The sequence below is a fragment of the Dama dama genome, chromosome X (assembly GCF_033118175.1).
Source record: "Dama dama isolate Ldn47 chromosome X, ASM3311817v1, whole genome shotgun sequence".
NCBI lineage: Eukaryota > Metazoa > Chordata > Mammalia > Artiodactyla > Cervidae > Dama > Dama dama.
In genome coordinates this window covers 33,357,070-33,372,386 of record NC_083714.1, presented here as the reverse complement: position 1 = coordinate 33,372,386, position 15,317 = coordinate 33,357,070, and the positions used below count along the sequence as shown (strand labels likewise).

Below are 15,317 nucleotides of genomic sequence, written 5' to 3'. Positions count from 1 at the left end.
ATCCCATGGACAGAGGAGCCTGTGTGGCTATAGTCTATGCAGTCTCACAGAGTTGGATGCGACTGAGCACAACAACAACGTAATTGGAGGGCTTCCCAGGTGGCTCAGTGGTAAAAAATCTGCCTGCCAATGCAGTAGATGCAGGAGACATCAGTTTGATCCCTGGGTTGGGAAGATCCCCTGGAGGAGGAGATGGCAACCCACTCCAGTATTCTTGCCTGGAGAATCCCATGGACAGAGGAGCCTGGCGGGCTACAGTCCATAGGGTTGCAAAAAGTTAGACACAACTGAAGCAACTTAGCACGCACGCATGCACTGTTACAATATAAGGTGCACTGACCTAGGAGACATATTATTCCCACAGGAAAGCTGTGCCTCTAGACTGTGTGCGTCGAGCCAGGATAGTGATTACCCTCTGGAGAAGACTCTGAACAGCTGTCCTGTCAAATCTGAACGCGAAGCCCTGCTAGTGGGTAAGGAAGTGAACACATTCAACGTATAAAGTGCAGTGGAGTGGGGGAAAGGAGTAACCTAAGATGAATGAGCACATGCCAAGCGTTCATGAGGCATGCCAGTGCAAGAACCCAGAGTCCTGAAGATGACAGGATAAGGACAAGTACATATTTCAGTCAAAGTGGTAACAGCATCTCCCAGCCCTCTTCAAGGTTCTGGTGGCCACTGCCACATCAAGTGTGTCCGTATAAGCACTATGCTAAGAGGGGGTCTGCTGGAGAAACACGTGGTAGATTTTTAAAAGATAGGTGAGCCCTCTCACTCCCTCTCAAGGGGCAGTGCAGACATTGTTTGGCAGAGAGCTTCCCCAGATGAGCCTCTTATATCTTCCCAGGTTACTGGCAGGCAACCCAGGAGGCTGTCTGTGGGGTGTTTGAACACTGATGGGCTCTGATGAGACAAATGCTAAAATTGCTCTCACTACATAGAAATTGATTGACAGAGGCAAGATAGCATCAGTGGTTAAGGAATCAGACAGAACTGGCTTCCTGTCTTGACCCCTCCATTTCCATCATTGAGTTTCGGTTCCTCCATCTTCAAAATGGGAATAATATTAGCTCTCTCAAAGCAGCTGTAGGTATTAAATACAACAATTCATCTAAATCACTTAACACAGTGTCCAGCCTATAGAAAGCCCTCAATGAATGAGAACCATTTTGCACTTAACGGCACTATTCACAAATGCTTGTTGACTTTACATTCTGTTTGAAGAACAGTGGCAGATGGAGGTCTGAAAATATTCAGTCATTTAAAAAAGGGCTGATCTTGGGCCTCAGCAGATAATCCCAGCTGCCTTCTAGGAATCTGAGCTGCACAATAGACCCACCCCAATCTCGAAAATTCTCCACACTAATTAGCTTCTGCATATTTTGAAGATATATCTGCCTCCTTCGGTAATGGATATTATATTCAGATCTAACACTTTGATATGATAATAAAGATGCACAGGGGATCTGCCAGTGAGTCTTCAAGAAGAGTGACAACTTATTTCCGTTATCCAACTCAAAGTTCTTTAACAAATTGGCATGGCAACAGGGAGACCTGTCAGAGGAGAGCCATGGGTAGGAGGAAGCCTCTGAAGATGGATAGTTCTAGAAACAAAGATTCTTAAGATAAGTGTTTCATGTTTTGTTTTGTATTTTTAAAGAAAGAAGTCTTGAGCTGACAGAAAGGAAGATCTATTTTTTTAAATTGGTTATTTGGGTGTGAACCCACAAAAACTACTTCATGTTTTGAAACCTCTGGAGTTATTTCTTGGCATTTGACAGCCTTTCTTGGTCATAGCATCTAGAATTCTTTTGAGCATGGACTGTATTCTTCAGAATTTAAGTTTCCCAGCTTGAGTCAGTGTTTGGAAATTCAATTTACCAAGTCATTTAAGAGGAAAGTAGTGTTATAAGCAATAGTATCCATTTTGAGTAGAGTTTCGAATCCTACCATCAGTTCTTCCTGGATCCTCCAACCCACCCACTTGCCATCTATATTTGGAGGATTTTTGCAAAGAACTTATTTGCACTTCAACCTACCATTTAAACTTGTAATATGCTTTGTCAATTGCTTAAAGGGATAGACAAGTTGTAGTTTTACAAACCAAATCGAAGTTAGCTTTTGTTTCTTGCCAGTTTTCAGTAAGCTCAATTCTGAATCCATGTGATATACCTAAGATTTTATGAAAAGAGATGAATTTTAAAAAAAAGAAAAAAATAGTAGACTTTTGAACAATTTATATTCTACCTGTTGCCAGAGAAAGTAGTACTAGCACAATTAACCTGATGGCCAAAATAATCAAGGCAATGTATGTAGCCGCCAGTCACCCCAGAATTATGCTGAGTAGCAGTCATGCACATTCCTGAAGGCTATAAATTGCTATAAGAATTCTGATACTGGAAGAGATTCAGAGCTCTGAGGACAAACAGAATGCTAATCATCACCTGAGTGAATGAAATGTTTGTCTTTTCTTTACAGAGCTACTCACAGAATAAAACCCAAATACAATCAACAGATTCTCTTGTGAGAAGCACAAGTTTAATCAGGCAAAGTCCATGATTTGTACTTTTGCCACAACAGCAAGACATGATTAAATGCATAAGAGGCTAAAATCCAATGTAAGACAGTGTAGAAGAACTGCAAAATACCCAGCACAATCGAAATTCATTGTAAAGTTTTAAATTCATTGTAAAATGTAGAACTCAAATGGCATTTAGCCGTCAGGAATGATGGGAGTGACTCCTCAAATGCCAGTTTTTCTCCAGGTGGTATCGGGTAGTGAGAGGCAGTCCACAGAGTGGTTGAGAGCGACTGTTTGGGTTCAGATGCCTGCCGCTTACCAGCTATGTGACTTAGGGCAAGGTACTTAAACATTCTGTGCCTCAGTGTCTCCTCATCTGTGAAAGGGGAATGGTAATACCTATCTCACAGGGTTGTTGTGAAGATTAAATGAGTGTGTGTGTGTGTGTCTGTGTCTGTGTCTGTGTGTATGTAAACTTAGAAGAGTACCTGATATGTAATATGCTGTACATATGAGCTGACTCTTGCTAGACACTTTCATGTGGCATCTCAGTGAATACAACGCTCAAGTGTAACCTCCATGCTATTGTGTTTATAGGAATTATCTCCACATTCCTTCATGTCCACCCATTTGGAGCAAGCATTGAATATATCTGCTCCTACTTGCACCGTCTTGATAATAAGGTATGTGGGGTCCTGAGATGGGCATGCAATGCGATGTAGAGTTCTTTGTGAACAGGTGGCCTCACTCTTCTCAAGCACAAATAAGTCACTAGTAATCACTGTAAGAAAAATTCCTTTACCTATTCTCTCACTGTGATCCAGCATCAACTTTCTCTCTTGCAAGTAGGGTGGCCATCTGTCCCTGTTTGCCTAGGGCTGAGGGGTTTCCTGGGACTTGGGACTTCCAGAGCTGATACTGGGGAAGTCCTAGGCCAATCTGAATGAATTGGCTACCCTACTTCCAAGATACATCTTAGAAGAATTTTCCTCCTTTTTCTTAATTTACATATCAGATGCTAATTAAGCATTATTTCTCACCAATCAAACTTCTGCCCTGGGCCTTTAGACATTAGCAAATGTAAATTTTCAATTGGAAGTCTTACTCCAACCACCTCCCGGACTGTTGAGATCACCACTGCCATTATCTAAAATGACACAACCAGGCAGGGACACAAGAAGTTGGAACAATGAGTCTGTAATACAGACTGAATGTTTGCTCACAGCTGATCTCATGGACCAGTTTCTTCCCTGGATGCCACCTGTAGGGAACTCACAAAGCCTTGGGAGCAAGGGTAAGTGCCAGTTACCTAGAAAGTCAAGGATGCATGCCTCGTATAGGCAGGAGGGGGCATGTGACCCCTCAGAATAAATAAAGTCCTGATAGATTTCTTTTTCAGAAGCAGAATTCAGTTAAAGCTGCTCATGGACTGTACTCACTATTTCACAGGTTCTGGGCCTTTTGACAAGTGCCATTGGAATACAGATTCCTGACAGTCAGCTGTCCAAAGTGTTAAGCCATTTAAGAATATGTCCGCTTAACAGAGGCACTGGCCCATTTGGAAATCCAAAAGGTGATTCATCCTCCTCGTGGCATTTGTTTTAGTTCTAGCTAGCATTCCCCTGTCATTTATCTCTGGGAAGAGATGCTATTCTGCAATTAAGTTGGCTGGCCCATTTGACAGTGAAAGGAGGAATGGAATGTGAGCACCAGGAGCAAGGGATCCGTTGAAGTGATTTGAAATTGAACTGTGTCAATAAAAACAATCTTTCTTTTAATTGCAAAAATAATGCAAACATTATCTTTTAAATGTAAGCAATATAGAACTACAGTAAAGGCAAATGGACAGTTCCCCGCAAGGCCACCTCTCAAGGATAACCATCATTGGTGGTTTGGCATAGCTTATTCAGACTCTTTTGTATACATCTGCTGTACCTATATTGTATGTATATATCTAGAAACAGTATAGATTTATGTTTTTTTGCGGTGAGGATTCAATTCTACAGCGTGCTTCTTTCACTTGACTGGATACAGCCCACCACTAGCACGGGGACAAAGCCTGACCTGACTCCCAGTCTAGGATCAGTTCCTCCCGAGCAGCTTCGTGCCGGGGTAGTGCCAGGGCCTCCCAAGGAGAGTCTGCAATGGTCCCAATGGAACCTGGGGGCCCCTCCTACCAGCTTTAGGAATGTTCAGGGTGGCAGCAACTTGGGGTTTCTTTACAGATCCCCTAGTGCTCTTCAGTCAGGTCCTAGTGCCCAAGTTCTGTTAGGAAAGTCGCTACTAACATAAAGATGACCGCATGAAGCAAGCCCTAAGAGTCCACAGATTTGTTTTTGTTTTTGTATTGATATGTGTGTGTGAGAGACAGAGAGAGAGAGAGAAGTGGGAACACAGAGCTATTTATTCCTGTCACTTTTCCTTTGAAAACTAAGACATGTGTGAAGACTTCTGCTTTGGTGGCAGCCATTTCTGCCTCCCTCCCCTCCCCAGAGGGTTTGCAGCTTCAGTGGACCTGAACATAACATCACCAGCACTGATAAGCCATCATTCAGCTGGCTGCAGACCCAACGCTCTCCACACGACTGACACCAGCTCTTTCCCAGAGAAAGCTCGGTGGCGATCAATCTCAAAAACATCCTTCTAAGTGAAAGAAACTAGTCACGAAAGACTATAGATTGTACGATTGCACATGTATGAAATTTCCCCCCAGAATGTAAAACAACAGTGAAAAAACCTGAGTCTGGGTTGGGGAGTAAGGACACAAAGGAACACAAAGGGACTTTGGGGGAATGTTCTAAAACTGAATTGTGGTGACAGTTGGATAATTGTATAACTTTACTAAGATTCATTGATGTGTACATATAAAGTAGGTAAATTTACTGTATGTAAATTATACCTAAATAAAGCAGTTATGAAATACAGAAACAAAAAGAAAGCTCAGCGGACTCAGGTGGTCATAGCAGAAGAAGGCTTCCATCTGGAATCCATTCAACCAACCACACATGCACAGGGAGGGGAAGGTCAACCCCACGCCCAGCACACACATGTGCACAGCAGCTTTCTAAAGCAGTGCTGGGGGAAACCAGGTTAGGAAGGTGGGGCTGGTTTTGAATGGAGATGTCCTCTCTCTCCTGCAGATCTGTACCAGTGATGTGGAATGTCTCATGAGCCGACTCCAGCACACCTTCAAGCAGGAAATGACTGGAGTGGGAGCCAGTCTGGAGAAGAGATGGAAATTCTGTGGCTTTGAGGGCTTGAAACTGACCTGAATCCCTTTGCTTAACAACCTGGGATCCTGAAAATACATGTGTGTTGGACAAGCTTTTAGAAAGTGATTTGTATTTTCAATGCTTTTCAAGTGGAAATTGCTTTAAATTTGTCAGTTCATTCCTGGAATATCTTTTGAGTTAAAATAAGGATCCTAGAACAGCACTTCAAGCTACAGGCCCTATAAAGAAGTCGACTTAAACCTCAAGTGCTGTAACTTCCTCTCTTTCTGTCAATTGGTTGTCTTTTTTTATTAGTAGTATTAAAAAGGCCTGAGGCTAATGCGTATTTAGGGTGTTTTCAGTGTCTGTACTACTGTTGTAGACTTTGGTATTTTTTAAACACTGTTAACTGAAATGTTTTGATGATTTGTACGTGATTTGTGTTTTGGAACTTCTCTTTACATTAATGTTGCTACTGGTGAGAGGAATGACAGGAGCACTAGGGACTCCATAACTGACATTGTCTTTCCAATCCCCAGTAGGCCAGTGAGTGAATAACGCATCAGTGTCTTCTAGAAGGTGTTTGACCAGGTTCACCTTTTAAAAGACAAAGCATGGTTTGTGGCTTTTTGCAAAATTACTGTGAACCAAAAGTTGACAAATGTTTCAGAGTTATTTTCTCTAATGTATCAGATAATAGGTTTATTTCAAAATTTAAAAAAAACAATGTATTCATGGAAAGCAAGTGTCCAGTATGACTGGCATGTGTATGTGGTATTCAGAATCACCTTGTAAATAGTTTGCTTTTAAAGGAGGGCATGTTTTCTATGAATTAAAACATACCTGTGTGCTCGCCTTCACACAAACACACACACATACATACACATTGGCAGAAGGAGTTTATTTTAATATGCTTTCTCCTCTGGCCTTCTGACAAAGTCTGGTGGTCCCTTTTCTTTTGCTATCAGTGTGTTGAATTGCAAACCATGTACTGCTGTAAATACTATGTTTACTTCATGCTGAATGTTTGCAAACAGTTGATAGGAGTATTAATAGAGAATTCTTGATAATGAATAAATAATGAGCTAGGGTGTGTGAAGCTTCATGCAAATAGGTCAGCTCCATCTGGAGTGCTGAGTGCTAAGGACAAGTCCAGTTGTGCGTGGACCAGTCAGAAGTCTTGTTTGATGGGAAAGAAAGGGAAAGGATGAGGACTGGGGGCTTATATCCTGAGGCAGAGATAGTCTTTTCTTCTGTGGTGGTGGTGGTGCTTATAATAACATCAGCATGCCCTCTCTTGAGTCTTGATTGAAAAGAAGAGAATGTACTAAGTAAGCAAAGCCAATGAAGAGTATTTCAGGAAAATACTTTGTAAATCAGATGTCAGTAGTGTTCAAAGTTGTATTTTTAAAAGATAAATATTCCTTTTTATACCTCAGTTTGGTGTCCTGTTTTGAATTTTTTGCTTTCTAAGTAATCCTTTAGTAAATCATCTCGATTTCCTCCTTTGAGTTACCAGAATATTGGAAGAAGATGCTAAACCGTCTGCTTTGACAGCTAGAAATAGGATTCCACAGCAGCCCATTCATGCTGAAAGCTGGCTTCCCCCTGAGTACCCAGCTGTGGCACCAGCAGGAAGCGAAGGTTATTTTTACACTAGCTTCCTCACTGAAGCATCTCTGTCATCAACGCTACAGAAAGCTTTGATTCATCAGTCTCAGGGGTCCTGGAATGCCTTGTTTTAATAACATCTATGAAATCAGGGGAAATTTGCCACTTATCAATTATTTCTTATTTAAATAAGTTAAATAAAATGCATTTAAAGCAACACCCAGGCCGCTTGTTCTCCTTTCCTTGATCCACTTGTAGTATAAATGTTCTTTTCCTATTATTCCTGCCAATTTAGTCCAGGTGTACTGCTCCCAACCTGCTTGAATATACTAGCTGCAATGGTGAATTTTGTGTCTCAAGTTAGCTACACTGTAGTGCCCAGTTGCTTGGTCCAACACCAGTCTAGATGTTGCTGTGAAGGTATTTCTGAGATGTGATTAACCTTTAAACCAGTAGACTTTGAGTAACATATCTTACCCTCCATAATGTGGGTGGGCCTCATCCAATGAGTTGTGGAGAAAAGAATTGTGTCTCCAGATTTCTTTGGACTCAAAACTGCAGCATTAACAACAGCCAGAATTCTAGACTGTCAGCCAGTCCTACAAAATACCAAACTTGGCAAGACCCACAATCACATCAGCCAATCCCTATTTAATATATATACATACACACACACACACATATACACATGTGTATACACATACATATATACATATATATGTATATATACATCCGATTGGTTCTGTTTTTTGGAGACTCCTAATGCAGCAGTCCAGAGTTGTTAAAACATATAAAAATAGAGTATGTTTGTATTATAGTACGTAATCAAATTGCAGCACATACCATCTCTCACAATCTTTTGCATTCATCATAGACATCTATTAAAGAAGCTACTTTTTTCCTTACAACTGCCCAGTGCTATTTATTGTTCTGTTGTTCCTCCTGAATTTTGAAATTTTACTGTTTTGTTATTTTGAGGATATACAGGAGTTAGATTTTCCCAGATAAAAATGAATAGAAGCATTCTTTTATTTTACAAATGGCTATTTCATCTCTCTTCCTAGTCCTGTGACATTGCCAGTTCTGTTTTTTTTTAATATTACCAAGTGGCTTATTAAATGTCTCTCGTGCAAATGGAAAAGTTAGTTTTCAGAGAAAATTGGACACGTATCTATATTCAAGTTATACAGTGTTTCATATTTAATTGTGCCCCCAAATGTATGCTTTTCATATAATGCAGAATAAACTGTGTTACTTGAAAAGACAGCATAGATGTGCAAGACCTTTTGACTCACCTGGTAGGACTGGGTGAGCCCTGGGGATTCTTAGGTGTCTTGGACAGTCTATCAAAAAGACCTGGATTTACTTTTCACCACAACTACTACCATCTACTGAGCATCTGTTATGCTGCGTAAAGTCACTGTGTGTCTTCAGGCCAGTTACATGGACATGATGGAAGCCTCCATTTTTTAAATGAAGGAGAAACAGTACCTCCCTAGAGAGATGTGGTAAAGATTCAACAAGATAGTGTCTGTGAATGCTCAGCCAGTGCCTAGCCCAGAGTGTGTTCACAACAGACTTAGGATTTTATGATTATGGTTCAGTCAAAAGTGATTGCGAGTCATGACCTTGCTCTCATTTTAGGAAAATGTTTTTGGGTTCACACCTAGAATTGTGAGGCTACATCATGTTACCGAGCCTCGAGAAAGGAAATTCAGCTGTTTAGACACACTCAGAACATTGACTCAGTCCCGGGCTGAGTTCTGCCAGACACTGTGGTATGCAAAAGGAGCATGGCTGGCCCTTGCCCTCGGGGAGCTGGAAAGGTAGGCTTTAACACACAGCTTAAATCCTTCATCCTTGGTAAAACTGTGAGATGTACATAGCACTTCGCTGTTTCAACTAAGACTCTGAGATGAAAAGTTCCTAAAAGGCAGAGATGAGATTTGAATCTTGGTCTGTCTAAATGAAAACTCAAAACTTTCTATTGGCCCAATATCTTATTTAACCTTCATATCAACCTAATTGGTAAGAAGTAGTGATAAACCCTACATTGTACATACATTCACATGCCCTTATAGAGAACCTGACATGCACACGCCTTGGTCCTGGAAATTCAAATGGGAACAAAATACAATCTCTTCCTTCAAAAGTGGACACTCTGGTGGGGGTGCTAAAGGACACAATTATGTACAAGGTGCTGCAGGAGGGACATCAAAGAAGGCTTCACAAATGTCTGCAAGCGTGAAGTATGGTAACAGGAGAAAACAGGCTCAGAAAGGTTCAATTATTTGCCCAAGATACATAGCTAGTCAGTGACAAAGTCCAGGATATGAACCCAAATCTGCCTGGTTCCACTTATTCTCGCAAAGAGTCAGACATGACTGAAGCAACTTGGCACACATGCACACATGAAGACTCCAGGCTATAGGACCTTATGGAGATGATCTCAGATTTGGGTGGAAAATGGGATGTAGGGCATCAGAAAGACTGCTCCCTACCTGTGTTCACTCCATGTCTTGTTTGTATATTAGATTGCCATAAAATTAATAGGCCTTTGGACCTCTGCCACCTTAACTGATTAATATTCCCCAATGAATACCTAACATTGTGCTTCATAGTGTTTTCAAAGCAACTTCTGTACGTAGACATTGTGTTATCTGATCTTCACAACACCCTCAGGGGCAAATGGTTCCTGTCCCATTACTGTCATGAAGGAAAACAAGTCTCGGAAGAAGAGCCATATCCTAGGTCACACGGCTACATGGATGGTGGAGCTGGGGTAAGAATACAGGACTCCTGAGCCCTCCCAATTTCCACTCCCTTCAGCTCCAGCCTCTGCCTAGTATGGCTGAGAAAATGTCAAGGAGAGATTCTTAAGTTTTGGTGCCATGTATCCCTTGGGAAATCTGGTGAAGCCTATGAACACTCTATCAAAATAGCACTTTTAAATACATGAAATAAAAAGGAACCAACTGTACTGAAATAATACCACTATCAAAACACATGTGTGACATAGTAACATATGTGCTCCTGTAACACATTAAATAACAATGAGTAATGACAGCTCTAACAACTATCATAATTTTGAAGTACATGAACATAAATATTCCAAATATTCCAATATTTCCGAAAAATGCAATAACTTGTGATATGATAATATCACACTTGTGGAAAAATCACAGGGACTGCTAATACCCCCGCATTTTGTTTGCCTACATTTATAATGGAAGAAAATGCCAAGTCTCAGTTAGAGGTCAGTGGAAATCTAAACATATTTTTTCCATCCAAATTCACATGCTTCGTAAGTTCTTCCCAGTCTCTAAGTTAAAAAAAAAAAAAACTCCTCATAGAGAAGGTTGATGAAATGTAAATTGAGAGCCCCCAAAGTGGGACCAGGATTAATTTCACTAAATACATTAGCGCCCATCACATAGCACCAGTAAATTTTATAAATGATAGAAATACTTATTTTTTTGGTACATTTTGAAATGGTGAAATTCGAAGTCAATGCAAAGCTGGCAGGAGGGTCCCCCAGCCTGTATTTCTGGGTGAAGAAGTGACAGATGAGCTTCAGCATGAGCAAACAGAAAGTACGGCATTTAGGAAACAGTGAGCCAAATGCTATTCACAAGATGTTAGTCTCCAAACCATCAGTTGGGGCACAGGAAAGGGAATAGAGTTGTTGGAGAGAAGTCCCTGAAGACATCTGTCCAATGTGTGGTTGGAATCATAAAAAGACAACAAATTCTAAACATGTTAAAAAAATAGAAACAAAATATAAGACATCATCTTATTCTCATTTTTTTTAAAAAAGTTTCATACCCACATCAGTACAACAGTGTGTTTCCTTCCATGTGGCTGGGCCTCCAGACATGAAATTCAACATTTCAGTTCAAATGTTGCTCAAGTCATTTTGTCCAAGACACTTCACCAGCCAGTAGGGAATGCAAGGATGAATATGACAGGGTACCTACCCTTGAGTTTGAAGAGGAGTTCTAAGAAGGAAGACTGCTGGGTTTCAATTACAAAATATGTTCTATTGTGTGGACCAGAACCATATAGACTGAGAGAAAAACCTGGAATGTTGAATTCAGTGTTTTTCACATAATAAGTTCCTTTACCCTCCCCTCTCCTGCTCCCTCTCCCTCCGCTTCTCTCTTTCTCACACACACACACACACACACACACACACACACACACACACACACATGTGTGCAGCACTTGGCACCACCAGTATTACAATCATGCTTTATTTATTCAGCAACAGAAGACACTGACATATTTAAGTGAGTTTACAGGATAACTGAAACATGAAACATCCTTCCAATATCAAGTTTTACTTTAAAAATCATTTTAAATGAAAACACTTCTAGGATGTTTTGCATCCATTCCCATAGTGTTAGAGGATGCTGGACCTGTCCTGACCTTGCTGTGATGGCGCCATATTGAATCATCATAATAACTTAACTAAAAACGTTAGTTATGAGAAAAATTGCTGAGAAAAGAATATTCTAGAAATGCTGCAGAGCGGGGCAGGCACTTTTAGCCCTTCAGACAGTTGAGATTCTGAGTAATCTGTATCTAGTGGTCCCAGGGGCAGCTCTTAGCCCCAGCATTTCTAGAATGATGAGCCTGTGTTAGCATAGGTAGGTAGTGCTGCCGGAGGCTGGTTTTAGCCACTTAATGAGGAAGGATGTGTATCAATGGAATCAGCCAGATTCAACAATCTTGTCTCACTATTCACCAACCTCTGCCCAAATATGCTAGTGAGAAATACTACCACGAAATGACAGTGTGGTTTATCAGACAGCTAACTGAAGCAAATTGGACTCCTTGGTTCTGTCCCTGGCCCCGAACCCTTAGGCAAGTCACTCAGTCTCTGGGTCCCATGAGAGGATGGAAGAGACGATGCTTGCATTGCTGGCTAAGCTTTTCTTTCTCGCTCAGCTAACAGAACCGAGTAGGGCCACGACAGAGTCCCTCAGCCTGTAGCGGCCCAGGCTGATGAGGATGTGTTCTGGCCAGTGTTCAGAAAGTGACTGCGCTGTTTTCAACTTGGCAAGCCAGTGGCAGCGCAAGGCTCATAGCACATGAGAGTCCTGAGGGACAAAGGTGGAGGGAGGCACAGGTAGAGATTTTTCGCTGCCAACTTCTCCCAGGTGAACCCTCAGGCGACTGTATTTACTCCCTTCTGCCCCCAATTAGCCCATGATTCCCTCCTCCTTCACTTGGAAAGGCACAGGGACAAAATAAAATCATACCTACTGCAGACACCAAGCCCCAGGGCCAGTGTGGAATCAGAATTTCTATGGTCACCTGAGCATAACTCTTTGCTGCGTCCAGCAAGGCAGTCAGAGCCTCTAGCAGCAGCTGCTTTAGCTGGTTCTCATGATTCGGGCTGTCCTCTGCAGTGGAGTAAAGGAAGCCTGTTGAGTCTGGGTGACTCCCAAAGCAGGTTATTCTCATGCAACTCACTGTAGTGACAATGGCCTGGAATGGAAGCATCCTGGCTCGTGTTCACAGGGAAGCAGGTACGTCTCACTCACATAGCGGCTATGGGTCCAGAAGTAGACACTCAGAGTAGGATGGAGTGGCCCCTCTGGTTCTTCATTTCTCTGTGAAATATCAGGACCGGCTTACGTGGCATCAACATGCATATTGGTTCCTAAGAAATGTTACCCTGAATGTACACACTACTGATCCCAAGAGACACAAATGCCTTCTAAGTACTGCTCCCATCTTTTACCTATCCAGTTGGTTGCTGACTGACTAGTACACACGTCAGCTTTAACAGCCTATCCCATGGTGGGCTCTTGCCCTTTTTAGCCCTAAGAACCTTCCTTCCCCGGCCAGGAGGCAGTACTGCACTGAGGGTGTGCCTTGCTCACCCCAGGGCTGAGACTCAACTAATTTTAATTAGATGCAAGCAGCTGGCTCATGGTTCTCGTGGCTCACCTGGCATATTGGCACAGGGCAATCATGTTGTACTTCTCACTGTCCCTAGAGCTTCAGCATTTGCTGTTGTCAAGCAAAGTCATCCTCAAGGTACCATTCTGCTCAGGAGACAAGGGAATGCCAAGGTCTTAACCAAGAACCTCAAAGCAGACAGGATTGCCTGATTCCCCTGGTCCTGAAAGTTCCTTTAAAACTCTCCCCAAAAGGGAAAAGCTAAGCAAAAATGAAAATGAATACAAAAATTTGTGCTACTGGACTTCTTTGGCTGTGCAGTAGTTAAGACTCCACACTTCTATTGCAAAGAGCACAGGTTTAATCCCTGGTCAGGGAACTAAAGTCCCACATGCTATGCAGCCCAAACAAAAAGTTTATGCTATCTCCCAGTGATCGTAGCAGCCTTAGTTACAATTGCCAAGACATGGAGACAACCTAAGCATCTATCAACACATGAATGACTAAAAGACACACACACACATACATATACACACAATGAAATACTACTCAGCCATGAAAAGGAATGAAAATTTGCCATTTGCAGCAACATAGATGGACTTAGAGGGTATTATGCTAAGTGAAATGTCAGACAAAGACAAACACTATATGATATCACTTATATGTGGAATCTAGAAAACACAACAAACTAGTTAATATAACCAAAAAGAAGCAGAATTACAGAGAACAAAATAGTGGTTACCAGTAGGGAGGAAGGGGAGAAGCAGTATAGGGGTGGGGGAGTGGGAGGTACAAATTGCTGGATATAGGAAAGGCTCAATGATGTATTGTACAACACGGAGAATATAGCCATTATTTTGCAATAACTGTAAATGGTGAGTAACCTTTCCATTATATAAATTATATAAAAATAAAAAATTTTAATGGAGGCCTTAAAATATATCACTCAAAACTAAGACAGTTTGAAGGGTGGCAGTGTTGCCACTGTTAACTCTGATGAGACACAAGGCTTGGACTTGGACTTTCCAGGCAAAATGAGATGTTTGACCACCGTAAAGTTAGAGTTGTGTCTTCCCTGTAGCTCATATGGTAAAGAATCTGCCTGCAAAGCAGGAAATCTGGGTTTCATCCCTGGCTCAGCGAGATCCTCTGGAGAAGGGAATAGCAACCCACTCGAGTATTCTTGCCTGGAGAATCCCAAGGACAGAGGAGCCTGGTGGGCTACAGTCTGTGGGGTCGCAAAGAGTCAGACAAGACTGAATGACTAACACTACACTACCGCTGTTTGTTGTGATAATAATTATATAAAATATCTTAACTTATATTTAGAATTAAATAATCTAAATGCAACTATATTTCACCCAGTATGTCTATAAAGACAATGTAGGAAATATAAGAGTTGAGGACTTAGATATGAACCTCTTAATTAAATAGAAGAAGGTCTCATTAAAAAAAAAAAGTCTTCATGCTATCCTGAGCATACGGAAACAGGCATATCCTCTCTTCTGGTGGGAGTGTGAACAGTAAAACCTTTCAGAAGGGAGAAGCCTTTATAAGTGCAATCATATGTTACCCTAACAATTTCACTTCTAGAAATCTATCCCTAAAAAATAGCAGAGAAAAGTGCTAAGATGAATGTGACAAGGATATTTATTAACAAATAATTAGAAACAATCCAGATGGGCAAAATTAGGGCAAAGAGAATACCGTATAGCAATTAAAACCTACGTCAATATGGGAAGTATGTTCACTGTTAAGTGAGGAAAGTGGCCTGCTTCATATCTGCACAGTATGCTGTAGGTTTTGTTCAAAGTATGTTAATATATATATATACATCTGTGGACACACGCACAGAAAGGACTGATGCCACCCTGTTAGCAGTGGCTGTTTCCAGATGGTAGACACAGAGGGAATTTTTCTGTGGTGTTCTGTTTTCCAAATGTCTTATGTTGAATATGCATTACTTCTGTAATCAGGAAGAAGTTATTAAAAGAATATTTAAATGTGGAAGCAAAAAAAGTTATCAGATTGTACAGTATAACAGAGGTTCTAAGTCTAAATTG

At 41.3% G+C, this 15,317-nt stretch overlaps 1 protein-coding gene across 6 annotated transcripts in view; it reads left to right on the top strand.

The window, feature by feature from the left end:
- Positions 1–7,561, top strand: part of ENOX2 (ecto-NOX disulfide-thiol exchanger 2) — a 292,451-nt gene extending 284,890 nt beyond the window's left edge. For 5 of the 6 annotated variants that reach the window (XM_061138042.1, XM_061138041.1, XM_061138040.1 and 2 more), the window contains 3 exons: positions 365–473; positions 3,119–3,204; positions 5,662–7,561. In XM_061138042.1, the coding sequence (XP_060994025.1) occupies positions 365–473; positions 3,119–3,204; positions 5,662–5,793 (327 nt within the window). In that variant the 3' untranslated portion in view covers positions 5,794–7,561. The remainder of the gene's footprint in view (positions 1–364; positions 474–3,118; positions 3,205–5,661) is intronic. The other variant, XM_061138044.1, reaches the window with a different exon arrangement.
- The last annotated feature ends 7,756 nt before the right edge of the window (positions 7,562–15,317 follow it).